This window comes from Falco peregrinus, chromosome 5 (genome assembly GCF_023634155.1).
Source record: "Falco peregrinus isolate bFalPer1 chromosome 5, bFalPer1.pri, whole genome shotgun sequence".
Classification (NCBI taxonomy): Eukaryota; Metazoa; Chordata; class Aves; order Falconiformes; family Falconidae; genus Falco; species Falco peregrinus.
In genome coordinates this window covers 22,980,049-22,994,897 of record NC_073725.1, presented here as the reverse complement: position 1 = coordinate 22,994,897, position 14,849 = coordinate 22,980,049, and the positions used below count along the sequence as shown (strand labels likewise).

The 14,849-nt window shown below is 42.2% G+C and overlaps 1 protein-coding gene across 1 annotated transcript in view; it reads left to right on the top strand.

Moving 5' to 3' along the window:
• Positions 1-14,849, top strand: part of ITGA9 (integrin subunit alpha 9) — a 230,434-nt gene that overhangs the window by 19,697 nt on the left and 195,888 nt on the right. Inside the window, exons 5-8 of the mRNA XM_055804642.1 lie at positions 4,999-5,066; positions 7,370-7,499; positions 9,052-9,137; positions 11,728-11,796. Coding sequence (XP_055660617.1) covers positions 4,999-5,066; positions 7,370-7,499; positions 9,052-9,137; positions 11,728-11,796 — 353 coding nt within the window. The remainder of the gene's footprint in view (positions 1-4,998; positions 5,067-7,369; positions 7,500-9,051; positions 9,138-11,727; positions 11,797-14,849) is intronic.

Sequence of the window (14,849 nt, the reverse complement as noted above, 5' to 3'; positions counted from 1 at the left end):
ATTATAGTTTACCGTAACTAGTCACTTTGCTTCCATCTGTGAAGATGGTAGATACAGGATTTTATTGCACTCTGGTGCTTATGCTATGTTGTGGCATTGATACTTGCTTAGAGACTTTTAGAGACACTTGCTCAGAGGGGAAGTTGAGGAACATTAGCTTTTAGAATCATCACACATCACAGCTTATCCATTTTGTTTGTATATAGTTTTATCCAGTTACTTCTTCCTCAGCCTTACCTCTCTTATAACCTGGAGATCATCATGGCTACAAACTGCTACCATCCTCTCTTTTTTTTTTTTTTTTTCTTTACGTATATATTCATGGCACATCTTCAGTGTCAGAGAGGCGAGGCAGTCACCTCTTCCAGACTCAGCCACATCTTACTGCTTTGCTGTCAGCTGTTGCTGCAGCAGTTAGTTTAGTGGCTTGCAGCCTGTGTAATCAGGGGTGCACAGCAGTCTGCGGGCAGATGAGAAAGTACAATAAAGAAGTGTAAAAACAAAGGCTCTGTTCATGACAGCAGTTATTGCCTGGAGCTACATGGAAACTACCAAACCCACTCTATGCAATATCTAAACTTAATGCAAATGTTGCTATTCAGGTGTGCAAAAGCTGTGAGCTGACACAGTGACTACACAGTTTCCTGCTGGCTGATTGTTTCACTGCATTGATGGATGGCTGGCACTGTTGTACGAGTGACAGGTGTCACTGCTGTGCACCGAAGTGGAGGGGAGGTAGAAGCAATCTTGGTTTTCATGCCTCTTTGGCTCACCTGGTGCTTGGGAGAAGCAGATCAGCTCTAGGGAAGAGGCAGAAGCCTGTAGTGCTGGGACATGACTGTCCCAGATGGGGGGCTGTGATCATGGTTGCATGGGTGGAAAGGAGCCCTGCTTGGCATGGGGGGGGGGGGAATGTACTGCTTCAGATGGAAGTTAGGTGGGCTGATGGGGAGGGATGGTTCTGTGCTGAAAGGGTTATGCTGGAAATCCAGGAGCCTAGTGTCTTGTCTGGACTGGGCTGTTGGCTCCCTGGAGAACTGTATCTGTCTGGGTGCCCCCACACCGTGGTGCTGACCTCTCCTCTGTGTCAGTGGAGCTTTAAATGCTTGAATAGCCTTCATGTCTGGGACGTTTGGGTCTCTGTGCTTCTGTTTCCTCTTGCAAAATGTCACTAAAGCTGTTTTCCCTTTCAGAGGTGTTAGGGAAAGAGGTTAATCTCTGTGTGATGTTCTCAGAGCTCATAATGATAGCGTGGAGGCTTGATACCTGTAGGGAGGAAGGATGGTCATTGTTTTGCATCAATACTGCATGCTATACCTCATTACTGTAATGAATCCATTTATTCTTCTTCTGTAAGCTGTATTCTTTTTCCTGAGAAGTATTGTCAGGTATTTATTCAAGTCAAAATGTTTTGATGTCTTTTCTTAAGTTCACAGAAGCACCGCGTATATCCAAACTCTGCATTTACTTGAAATGCTGCGATCCATCTATCCACTGTTTAAAACCAAAGCATAACTAGTTATTTAAGTGAAATGTAGGGCCATTAGTTTGACAGATAGTACTGGCAATGTAAGTGACTTTAAAAACACTGAACTTCACATAAAGCCATGAACAATGTTTTTGGAAGTATGAGCTTCAGTGAGCGTACCGACTCAGTTTACTGTGCAACTATTATCGTGCAAATCTTTGCCATTCCTTATGCATTGCAGTTAATAGTAATTCTGTTCATTTAAAGAATGATTTGGTTTTTTTGTTGTTTGGCAATGAAAACAATGATGTGTTTCTGTTCTTTTTCTAATACATTTATTGCTGTGTTGTGTCCTCTGATATTGGGACTTTTGTTTCAAGTTACTCTGAGATCTGAATTTGGTCTCTCTTTTCTTTTTCTTTTTTTTAATTTATTTTTAAAGTAGGCAAATTTAATATTGTAATGAAACAATGCTGTGAATTCAATAAGCTTTTTGACTTGATTGGAGAAACAGTTTAATTTTTGTGCACATATTGCTTTATCAGAAGAAAATCCTGTTTATCTTAAGTAACATAGCAATTTTGCACATTATTTAAACACAACCACGTGAAGCTACGGATTCAATAACTGCCTTGTTCCATTGCTGAAGCTGCCACCATTCCTTCTGCCCTTCTACGGTTTTGCATGCCCTTGTTTTTAGTTTGCAGCTGAATTCAGGGGCCAGCTGGTGCGAGGGGGACTGCTCGTGGTCATGGGCACTGTGGGAGGGGGTCTCTCTGGCGGCTGGGGTTACTATGTCTATGGCAAAGCACTGATGGCTGGGGAAGCCGCCATTATGTTTGAGGCTCTTGTGTGTTGCCTGTTTATAAAAGAAGAAAAGGAGACATTTGAAAATCCAAAATCAGAAACAAACTTGATTTGCCATCCATCCCGCACTGAGGCATTCCCTGCCGTTATGGCGTCATTGGCCTGACCTAAATCCTTCAGTGTGTGAGTTAAATGTCCTATGGCAGTTTCCCTCTTTCATTTTAAAGCCAATTGAGCTGGTTTTGTTTTGAAGGAGGCACTTAAAGAAACAGTGAGCCAAATGTAATGCAATTTTATAGGGAAGTATGACATTTTATATCCATCAGATTGTCGATGGGGTCCACTTGCCGTGGTTGATTAAGGGCCTTACACAAAGCGCCGTCAAGGCTTGCTCTCAAAACAAAAATATTCTTAAGAAATCCTCTGCCTTGTACCCCGGGTGATGGGTGGGCTTATTTGGCTTTTAAGAGGCCATGTCATCACCTGGGTGGTGAGTAAGACCTAGCCAGGGCCACAGCCTCTGGTGCCCAAGGGGATGGTGGGCGCTGTGGTCTTGTGGTGGCTGGGGGCCTGGAGGCCATGGCAGCTATGGCTCTGTGGCAGGCTGGGCACAGCTCTTGTTTGCCCTCCATAAAAATAAATAAATAAATGTGCGGTGAAGTGGGATTTCAGAAGGCAGTCTCTAAAGCCTTGAGCTCGGCATTACCAAAGCCTCCTGCCAAGCACAGCAGGTGAGGCAGAATGGTGCTTCCAGACCTCTGGGGCCACAATGGCTAGTGTTTGTTTTGAGTTACAGTAGGTCTAGTGCAGTGCAAAACCGGGAAAAGGCAAAGTCTGTTCGCAGTTCAGTACATTGTGTAAAGGGAAAACCTTGGCTGGGAGTGAAAGCCTCTGAATGGGATGGATGTGGAACTTGCGTTTTGTCCTGTACAAAGATGGGAACCCAGCCATAGCGATGGCAGGGCCTTTAGGCCGTGCACGGCATTATTTGTCAGGAAATGCCAGAAGGAGAAACCTCATCTCCTCAGCCCTCTGAATAAAAAAATGTTCATATCAATAAACAGATATTTTTTTTCCCCAGGCGAGAAGCGCCTATTTCTATGTATGTAGAAAACTAGTGATTCGGAGTCCTAGCACTTTCTGAATAGATATGAGCAAATACAGTCTTCATTTCTCAGTGGAATTGTTGTCATGCATTCCCACTAGGAATGTAGGACATTTGTGTGTGTGAGACCAAGTGTGCTTCTGGCCCTCCTGGTCTGCTGGGACACACATCTGTTTTGATAGGACCCTGCCTCAGCCAAGGGTGTTAGGTATTTTGCCTGTAATTTGTGGATCAAGTTACTGTTATGCAGGATCTCCAATTAAACCTCTCCCTGTGCAACTGGTGTGACTTCAGCACATTCCTTAAAATCTGAGCATCTTTATGATGCTGGGAAGAGGCTATATATAATATATAAAGGGGGAATGAGTGTGTGTATGTGTGTGTATGTATGTGTGTGGATATATATACACAGACAATATTTTGAAAAAATTATGAGAGAAGGCAGCAGTTTATAATTAATTCCTCTTAATCTTCAATAAGATAAAATGCAACTGAAAAGGAACTTGCTTGGTTCCAAAGAGGCAATTGCTTATTGATTTCATTAAAATTTTTATCATTTAGCAATGAGATAATGGTGCTTATGGAAAAAAAAAATTCAAATCACAATTATCAGGCTATATGGTGAATGTTTTTGGAGCCTGAATGACTCTAATATGCAGGAAGTGGCAATATGCTGAAGCTGGGCACTCATTAGTATGGTAAATATTTGAAAATAATGCTCTAGAAAAAACCTGCAAAGGTTCTGATCCAGCTTTTAAGTTTCAAATGCTATTGAACTGAAAACATTTGGATTAAAGCATGGTGGAAAGTTATTTTCTTAGTCCCCTGCCCTCAACTTAATGTATTTCTAAAAATATTTTTTCTTCTTTTGCAAAAAGATAAAGTAAAAAAAGTAAAAATTCCTCAGGTTTGATAGAGGAAACAATTGCTACATAAAATACAGAAACAAAAACTGTAGTGATGCTGGTTGGGTCCCCTGTGGACTGGGAGCTCTGAGCAGGTGGCCATTAAAAGCAGCAGACTTGAGCATCGCTTAAATGAGACACTTGTCTGATCACTCAGAAATGCAGCGGCCTCTCCTCACTCACTACCTCCCTCCTGGGGCTGGTGTCCTGAAGCATCTATTTACCAGCAGTGTTTATGGGGGCTTGGGTGACTGTCATTGTAGGGGAAAAAATCACTTCATTTCTCTGAGGTAGCGATGGGCCTGAGAATTAAACCTTTTAGTGCAAGGTCAGTGGCATGTAGGCATGTGCCTCTCCTTTTTCTCCTCCCTTTCCAGCTGTGCTCATCTGGCTGCCAGAGGTGGAAGCCTGTTCTTACGCACCTTTACTGGGGTGATGCTGCTGCTGTTACCATGTAACTGTGATGCTGCTTGTTTAGTGTCTCCCTAGGCAGCACACTGGCTGTCCCCCCACTTTCAGGTCCCTTACTTTACCCCACAGTGTGGGTGAGGGTGCCATGGTGCACAGTGGTGCCAGGCATTGTTAAAACTCAGGAGCCCTGCATGCTGGTATCTCTGCAGGCTCTGTGTGTAGTGGTGCAGAGGGCTCAGGGGGGAGAGTGTATGCTGTGCCAGGGATGACCATGGTTTGTTTTCTTCCATTCTCCCATCCAGAGTACAAGAAGAAGTATGGGGAGGAGCACGGCTCATGCCAGGCAGGGATTGCGGGCTTCTTCACCGAGGTGAGTAGGGGCGCACACACAGAGAACTGATGGGGATGTTGAGTGGCTCTTCTGCTACATGCCCCAGGAGTGGAGCCCCGAGCACAGCTTGGAGAGTGGGCTGGGTGCTGGAGATGGTCCCTTCCTGCCAGCAGACACCCTCCGGCCTTGTCTGGCCTCCAGGGAACCTGCATTTTTCACACCTGTTCAGTAGTTCATATGTAAGTGTATGTGCCTCTCAAGGTCTGTGGACAAGAATAAATGAATTGACTCTGGGAAGCATCCTCAAGGAATGTTTTTATTGTGTACATCCCAAAAATTTTGCATAAAGGTATTTCTGTGTCTAACATTAACTTGTTAAGTGATGATATAAGACAGTCCTCCCTGAACAGTTTTGTTTATGTATGTGTAATGTGGGTATATGTATATATGTGACTATGTATATGCACATATATGTACGTAAGCTAAACACTTTTTTTTTTCAGTTCTTTATTGCAAAAAGATGGAGAAAAAGTAGTGTGGTAAAAATATGTGCTCCAGAGCTGTTTTGAATATTGGGCCATATTCTTTCCTGGACAGAAGTCTATCAGCCATGTTTTATTTATGTCAAAGATGAATTTGTTCCCTTATGTATGTAATGTTTTTTGTAACGTTTTAGGGTTGGGGTTTTTCTGTTTTTTTTTTTTTTTGTTTGTTTGTTTTGTTTTGGTTTTTTAAGGAAAAATAAAAGCTATTTCAGCATCAGGCTCCTTATTACTGTCATGTCAAGTATATACTCACTTTTCTAATTCTGCAGAATTTATTGTCCAGGCTGATATAAGCAGAATAAAGGTGTCCTCTCTGAAATGGCAGAAGGTGATTTCTGAGTAAACTGGGATGGCAGGCAACGTTGCCACAGTGGCACCGTCTGATAACTGGATGTTCAGCCAGCAGCAGCTGTTTCCTGGCTCGTCTGCTCTCTCCAGCCTGTTTGTGTTCCCATGCTTTAAATCCTTCTTTGCTACCCTAGTTCAAAAGATATCTTTGAACTTTCATTGCTTTAGCCTGATGGCAGCTCACTGAGCAGGAAACGTAGATAAATGACTTTTTGGGTCAAACAGGCAAGCCCCTACCGTATATTCAGCACGGCTGATGGTAGTTGTTCCTGCCGGTAAATGATCCTTTGACCTCAAGGGCATGGCCCCTCCCAAGGAAAAAAATCTGTTGCCAAGTATGTCCTGCTCTTTGGTTGGGTTTGCAGTCCTGTCCCCATAGTCTTACTAGGAAAATCCCTTGTTTAACATCTGCCCCTGACTGGAACTAGTCACCCGAAGGGATCTCAGACATAGGAACATTTTCCCACAAGGATGGAGTCCACCCATGGCTTTGCATTGGACAGAAATGTGAGGCAAAGCAGCTGTCCTTGTGTCTCCTTCAGGGATGAAGAATTTACCTTAATGCTTAATGCTTCCCAGGCTTAATTTGGTCCCTTGCTGGCAGTATTTAAAACTACATCCAGGAGTAAGGTTTTTCTGCAAGGATGCTAGATATTCTGGGGCAATGTTTTCTCAGTCTCTCTTGCGTGCAAATGTACCTTGGATTTTGATTAAAAAACATTATCCATGAGCATCTGCCTTTGGGTGCTGGATCAAACTTTGCCTGATTTCTAGTCTTTTTAAATCCTGCATCATGCTGGATGTCTGTAATGAACTATAGCCAGGTTGTCTCTTGCAGAGTGTATCTGATGACAGAGAAGGCAAAATGTTCCAACCACAGCATAACACACGTGCTGATTGTTGAGTGTATGGCAGCTCTTTAGCTTCATAGGCGTAAAATCAAAGTCCTTTGTGCTGTATCCTTCATGATTAGTTGGTATAGCATGTCAGCCAGCATAGTGACATGGTCTGTAGCTGAGTGGTGGGTCTGGGTGGGCTGGGGCATTTCTGTCACTTGGTTGAAGGTCTTCTGTCTTCTGGAGGATGGTTGGGAAAGGCAGCAGGTGGAGAGAGATTTTTGGGAAGACTCTGTTAGTGGGGATATGTTTGATGGTTAGTAAGGCTGAGGAAAGTCTTCTACTGAAGTGGTAGAACAGCTGATTAGAAGTGGGCCATGAACGGGCAGACCATATATCTCTAGGATGTGTGCAGTGACCTCTGTGCTTGGAAAGGATACTTTCTACATGCACGCAGAATGGAGATCGCTACAGATGGAATTATAATTGGTGTTCTAAGTTAGTATTCTGTCCCTTCTCCATTACTGTGTAATGCATGAATTTTTGTGCAGTTTTGATTTTTTTTTTTCTTCCTTATTTTTCCCACCACACCCTTCTGTTTTTCCTGTTGTAGGAGTTGGTCATCATGGGAGCACCGGGATCTTATTATTGGACAGGAACTGTCAAAGTACTGAATCTCACTGACAACACATATTTCAAGCTGAATGATGATGCTGTGATAGCCAGGCGGTACACGTACCTCGGTAAGCAGTTCTCTGGTGCTCACTGTGAGAATGGATCAGTGCAACAACGTATTCAAGGCTTTGATGCTATAAAGGTGATACTGATTTTTTGGGGTCATGTATTTTTATGAAAAACATAAAAGGAAGAATGTCTGAATTAAAGAGTTACTTACTTGGAAAAAATATAAGCAAATAATATTCCATTTTTGTTTGCTTGTTTTTTAAAAAAACTTTGCTGTGATTTTTTTGATTAATATAGAAAATGCAGTTCAACTGAAAAGCAGGTTGGATGGTAGTGGGCCTCCTACATTCCTGCCTTTGCCCTGTGACAAAAAAGTTATTTGTCATTGTTTAGACTGCATGTCTGATTAGATCTGTCTTTAAAATGTGTACAACAAATAATTACAGAATGCATATTGCAGATACAAATTTACTTCACCAAAACCAGCACCATATAATTGAGTCATTGGCAACAGAAGGAGCTTGTGAAAGGATTTGCTGTAGGTTTGAGTACGTCTTCAGTTTGGTTTTACTTGCTCTAAAACCAGCTAACGTCCCTAAAATACTTAATTTAAAGGCTTCCACCTAATCCCCAGTGCCTGACTGCTGAGACCTAGGAGGCATTTCAGTCAGTAGTTTGATATTGTTTGACTAAAGACTCACACTGACCTCTCATTTTCTCCTTAACCTTTAGTCTTTAAAAAAATACCACTTAGAAGATACGGCTTGGTGATAGCTAAAGAAGTGTATATATACATATTTGAGGACATAAATAGGATTTGCCACTGATAGACCTGAATTATAGTGTTTACCCTGTAGACAGGAGCCTCATAATTTACAGCAGAAGAGCAAGGCAAGTACAAGACAGCCTTAGAAGGAAAGTACTCATCTTTAGTCATTATATATCATTTTAATATATCAAATAAGACTGAATCTTTGATCTCCTTCTTTCAAATACACTCTTTCTTTCTTTGATCTATCCTCCCATATTTCTTCTTGCCTAAATAAAAATCTTTTTAGGCCATTAACTTCTCTGACCTCTTTGCCTACTGTCCTCCACTCTCCCTGTTGACCGAAAAGGCATGTAATTTTCCAAGCCATCCTCAGCAGTGATTTTAGCCAAAGGAGGACACTTGGGTCTGGTCGATGTGGGACTGTTGCTCTTTGATGTGAACCTTTCTCTGTGGTGATGCGGTTTCTTTGGTCTCTGCGTGTGTGCTTGTTCCTGTTTTACTGCTTCCCTTTCTGGACTCATGGTTACCAAACTACTCCTTGTACCTGCTTTGTGTGTTCCATGCCCAGCTCCACACACACCTTTCTTCTTCAGCTTTTCGAAGAGTACTGGAGGGCGTACTGTCACTTCCCATTGCTGTGAACTTTTGAGCAGAATATTGGTGCATCCCAAGCAGAATGGTTGTTGAACGCTGCCAATATGCAGCCCAGGAGGAGCAGTGAAACCCAATGAGCGTGATCCAGCTGGCTGACCTGTTTCTCAGGCTCTTTCCTTTCATGATTATTTATTTATTTATTTATTTTTATTCTCCTCACCTACCCCACCCCATCTCCCGCTCAGGATATGCGGTGACAGCAGGTCATTTCTCTCAGCCGACTACCACGGATGTTGTTGGAGGAGCTCCCCAGGATGGAGGCATCGGAAAGGTGCGGCTTTTGTGAAACAATAATGTGGTCAGATGCAACGGGGCAAAAAAAGTAATACTGATGCGGTTGCCACATATCTTGGGAAGCCAAGAGATTTTTGCCTACAAGGTAGTTTTGGAGTACTGAGCAGGGGAGAGGTGAGGTAGTTTGATGAAGTAATCAAATTTTCTTGACCTGTCCCTCCTGGTGCCTCACATCCCTCACCCCCCTCTTTCCTCTCTCTCCCACTCAATCCTTACAATAGTTATTTTAGCAAGACATAGGCAACATTTCTCTCACACTGCTTTTGTTTAGCATTTGTAACATATAATTATCACTTCAACCTTGCCTGGAAATGAAAAAATCTTGGAAAAGAGAGTTTGGCTTCTGCTTGTTTTCTTCATACATTTGACTATTTCGGTATTTACTTCAGGGTAGCATCTCTAATAGCATGAAAAGCCATTTACTAGGTGATTGATGTCCCTCTTAAAACTTAATAATACTTTGATGTTTAGTGGATTAGAATCTGTGTTGCTACCAGCTGTACTTAGAAATCTTGGTGATAGGCTCTTGAAAAGGAGAAAAAGAAAAAAAAAAAAAGTTTTCCTGTAGGTATACATATATTTGATGTCCCAAGATGTAAGAAAGTGAGTGGCTAGTTGGAAATGGCTGGTGAGTTAGGTGTGCCTGGTGTTCCTGTACCAAGTACCCGGCTGCTATCTGGGGAACCCCGTTGAGGGTGAGCACTGTGACCCTTATACACTTCTGAACCAAAGGTGGAGAAGTGGGAACTGGAAGAAGGAGGGAAGGCTTGTAATGGATCTGCTTTTGTCCCTCTTTTTTTCAAAATCCAGTCCTCTGGGGACCTGCTACCACTGTGTGCTTGAGCAGAGTTGTCCTGCAGCCGCCTTCCATCTTCCATGCTCCATAGGGACATGAATTGTAGCTGAGTCATACCAAGAAGGAGTGAGAGGTCTCCACTACCAGGAACACTATCCCTTGGCTTAGGAAGATTATTTTTGGTGGTAACCATGTCCCAGGGGATAGCAGTGCAAGTGGGAAAAATGGAATAAAAGTAGAGGATGAACGTGGCACATACACCTGATCTGGCATGACTAGGACACATGGAGTAGCAATGCAGTTGCTACTGAGAGGATATGTGCGTGGAAAAGATGTAGTCTCCTTTACCCAGGTGCTCTGTTAGGGCTGCTCTAATGCACCTTCCTTCCAGCCTGTTTTCTGTGTGGAACACATTTAATTTCTGTAAAAGGAGAGGGGAAAACCAGCTGCTAACATGAGTTCCATGAGAAAGCAGCTGGCCCTGCAGTTTAAAGACTGGTGCTCTAGTTACAAAAGCTCGTATTACTCTCCCTTGGCATGGGTTGTGGGTAGCAGAAACCCATGGCAAAGAGGCAGTAAGAGGTGTTGAGTACAGGACATTATGCTGAGCAGTCCTGTTGTGCTTTCCACACTCTCTAATAAGCTAATACTTTCCACTTCCCTGATAGAGAGTGATCAGCATTGTCACACCCTTTTACTGAAGGTAAAGCCAAGATTCTTAATGAAACTGAGTAATTTCTCCAAAGTCACCAAAAGTGTCATTAGTTAAGACTGATTTTGGAGCTGTGACACCTGGTTCTCGCTGCTAAACATGTCACTGCAAAACCTAGGCAGCCCTTTATACCTGGGGCAAGTGTCCACAGTGAATCTGTGCTGTGTTTTCAGCTGAAAACAGCTTTGAACTCTGTCTTACCACCTAGTAATAGCTCGCCCCATATTCAACGATATCAAGTGCTTGGCTCTGCCACCTGGCCTTGGAAGTAACGGATCCTCTGTCCTGTAAACTGCGTGAGCGCTTGCTAGGAGGGAGCCTGTCAGATGCTGGAAGATTGTAAAGGCTGACTGAGCCAGCCTTTCTGTTGAAGGGAGTCGCTTTCTACAAGCCGTGAATTTTAGATCTCAAATTGTGGTACAAGATCTGTTACTGAACTCATGTCAATACTTTTATCCCCAAGAGTTCCAGGTTAAACAGTTTCTGCTGTGCAAATGAGCAACGAGTGGACTGTTTGAATAGTTTTCTGATTTACAGATTGTTTCAGACAGAAACAGTGCAAGTGCCTTGGGTGGTCCAACTGGGATTTCTGCTCTGACCTTTGCTAAAGCATCGTGAAATTTGTAGTGCAGTACGTGCAGGCACGTGTCCTTGAGAAGGGAAGGCTGGATAAGGGAAGGGGAGCAGGGTTATGCCTTTTCAGCTTTTTCCCCTGCTCATTTCCAGGCAGTCTCCAGATGTCACTTGTTTGAGGATTGGAAAGTTGCTTTACTAGTTGCTTTTAAATACCCACATGTGCACATACACACATGCGCACTAAAAAAGTAGATGACAAGTTACTGTTCAAGCATTTCTTATGATAAGAGGCCTGTGATTCATCAGGGGAATGCGTAACTCTGTTTTGTCTTTTAAAAGAAGGCTGAGCAGTAAAGTGGTCATGAAATTGGATCTTGACACACCATGATCATGATATAGATATTATTTGGAAAGCACCAATGCCATGCCATTATGCGCTTTGTAATTAGTATTTGTTAACTTTTTTCTTTTTTCACATTTCAGGTTTATATTTTCAGAACAGACAGACGATCAGGCTCTCTAATAAAGATTTTTCAGGCTTCAGGAAAAAAGGTGAGCTTTTACATATGTGTGTTTTCTTTTAAGTAGAGAAGGTAGAAATAATGGCAGGGTCATCTCAGAGCATCATTTACATTCCACTGCTTCATGAGTTGTCAAGCAAATTCTGTTTCTTCTTATCCTCCCAGAAAAGCTAAACCTGTTGTGCAGACCAGCTGTACACCCTTTCTCCTGTAGCAGTCATGACTGCAATGTCTGCTCAATGCCCATGTGACTGAAATTAAAGCTCTTGTTGAAAATTGTTCTAGTCGTTTTCTTTAGCCTTACGCAACTGTAGCAGTGTGTTCTGAGCTGTGGGACTTGGGGTGCCAGGTGAGCCTAGATGCAGAGATTTCCTCTTAGTAGATGTTACTGGGAGATGTGGGTAGCCTGGAGCTTAGTTTAATACACAAAGCCCCAGTCTGTTTTTCTGTGTCCTGCTGTGACAGCGGGATATATTAGTTATGCTGTTTTCTGAAGGAACAGCTTAATTGCCTCAAGAGATGATGATTTCCCCTTTCCCACCATGAATCAGTTCTGCATTTTGCTGTTAGGACTGTTGTCTCAGAGATGAACTACTTTCCTCCCCCCACCCCCTCAATGAAATTTAGTGAATGCTAGTGAGATCCAGCTTCCCCCTGTGTGGTGCTGTGTTTGAATGGTGAACAGCTTGTATTCTTCGCTGTGGGCTTGCTGGAGGTGTGTTACAGGGGCAATGAAGTGGACAGTATGTCTAACTATAGGTTAATAGCAAAACAGCGTCTTTGGGAATAATACAGTGAAGAAATGATACCCCTTACCTGGGGTTGCCTGTCTTCTCCTGGAAGGAGAGGAAATACAGAAGAAAAAGGTTACTGGGGGCTTCTGGCTCTAAGAAAACCTGTCATCCTCAGAAGGATCTAAAGTGTTTGGCTGTATTATCAAGTTCAGAGTGTTAGCATATTTTGTTATTTTTCCCCAACAAAACACAGTTGCAATCTTTAAAAATGTGCCTGAAGCAGGGAAAAACTGCAAGGACGTATACCTACAAGGATGCTGTGGCTTGTATTTTAGGGTCTCTCTAAAATTTGTCTTTCTCTGCTCTAGCAGAATTGCAGACAGCTTGAAAGGAAAATACCTCCCAGTTCATCCAGGGCATCTCCTGTGTTTGATTGCTTCCTGTTCATTTCTTTCCCTGTTGAGTTTTAAGTGTCCCTAAGGATGTGCTCCTGGAGAACTATTCCTCAACCTAATAAACAGAGCTATCAGGAAGTTTCCCGGTCTCAGCCAAAAACTTTCCTTTTTCAATTTAATTGTGTTAGTCTTATATGTAACTTAACTAATCAAGTATTTACATCCTTCAAGTAGTTCTAGGCTGTCCTTTCCTCCTTCTGCGTGAGCATCTCTCCTACAAATTCTCTAGAATCCTAATGAGAATTTTATTCTAAAGTGAAGGCTGTCCTAAATCATGCTTTCTTTTGGGATTGAAATACAACCAGACATGCTCAGCAATAAGCGCTGCCTGGAAATGATCTCTCACAAAATGCTGTGTCTTTCCCAGTGGTGTGAAAGTTCATTGCTCTGACATTCTTGTTAGACAGATGTTAAAAGCAGGCCAGTTTCTTCCTTCCCTTTTTTTATTGCTGGAGGGTGAACTAGGAAATCAAATGCAGACAAGAGAACAGAAAATGCAGTGCCTTGGTACAAATGTTAAGTGCACAAACTTCAGGTTCTCACAGCACCGTGAACTCACCCATGCTTCAGACATACCATGTTGCAGTTAAGTAAATAACAATCTTTCCCTGAAAACTGCCTGAATACATAGTGAAATGCTTCTCATAACTTTCGCTCCTTACCCATGAGAAATTTGTTTTAAAGCCTTAGTGGATTAAAAAAACCCAAAAAACAACAACAAATAAAAAATCCACAAGGGAACTGAAGCTACAAAATAACTGGAATCAAATGATGTTTGAGGTCTGACCTTAAACCCACACAAACACAAAAATCTGAATTACAAACTGAAACTCTATCCTTAAGTCACCCCAGTATATATATTTAGCAGCTTTTAAATCTTAAGGACTGAACAGAACAGAGTTGCTGCTGCCCATCTCCTAGCATGCCCAGTAGCTCTGGCTCGTGCATCTAAACTTACCAGGCCTGGAAGGCGGTGGGTCAGAGATCCACAATGAGGAATGTAAAAGCATGCAAGAAATGTGATTCATTCTTTTTAACCTAAATAATTATTTCGGTAACCTCAATTTTTCCTGCTACGTAAACAGCTTTCAGTTTCAAATAAGAAGCGGTATCTTTCCAATTTTCCTGTGGAAGCTGCTTTTAATTTTGAGACTATGGTTTGTACTTACTCTCAAAGTGTATGCCTTGTAGTACCTTAGCAGAAGTGAATGAAATAAGGGTGGAATAACACTCTTGCTTTTGGTTTCCTCTTTGTGTTTGAATGTGTTTTCAAATTCGTAATGTGAATGCTGGCTGGGAAATTGTTAGCATTTACTGTTAACCCATATAAAAAAATATGTAATGAAATTTATTTCTTAAATTTAAGCAATTAACTTTTATCAAGTAATAACAACTGGAGATTGAAAGTGGCTTAAGTTTTTTTGTGTGTCAACTGGAAAGCTTTTATTGGAAGTCTTTTTGTGTCACCTTACCTGCCTGTACATGAGAGGAAAGGCTATGATCAAACCCCATAACTGGTACCGCTATTTGAAGGTGACGGATACAAACAGATACAAACAGAGCAGGGGAAGATAGTCCACAATAGAGGTAATTTTAGATGCCTCTTTTCATGGGTACCCTACCCCTCGCCTATTTTTCTTTTTTCTTTTCTTTATTTGTTTAAGGTATTCCCAGAAGATCTGTGGTACCCAACTTCAAGTCTCTTTAGGAAGTCTGGCACTGGGCATGAATAATCACTAGCCAGGTCTTAGTTTGGGAAACTTATTTCACATATTCCTGGTTTTAAGCTTTTGACAAGTGAAAGCTAGTCTAAGCAATCTCTTTAAGTGTCTCACTTAAGCATGGCCCAGGATATAAGTTTTATTCTGTTGGTAAAACAACCAAGCTGATGCAGT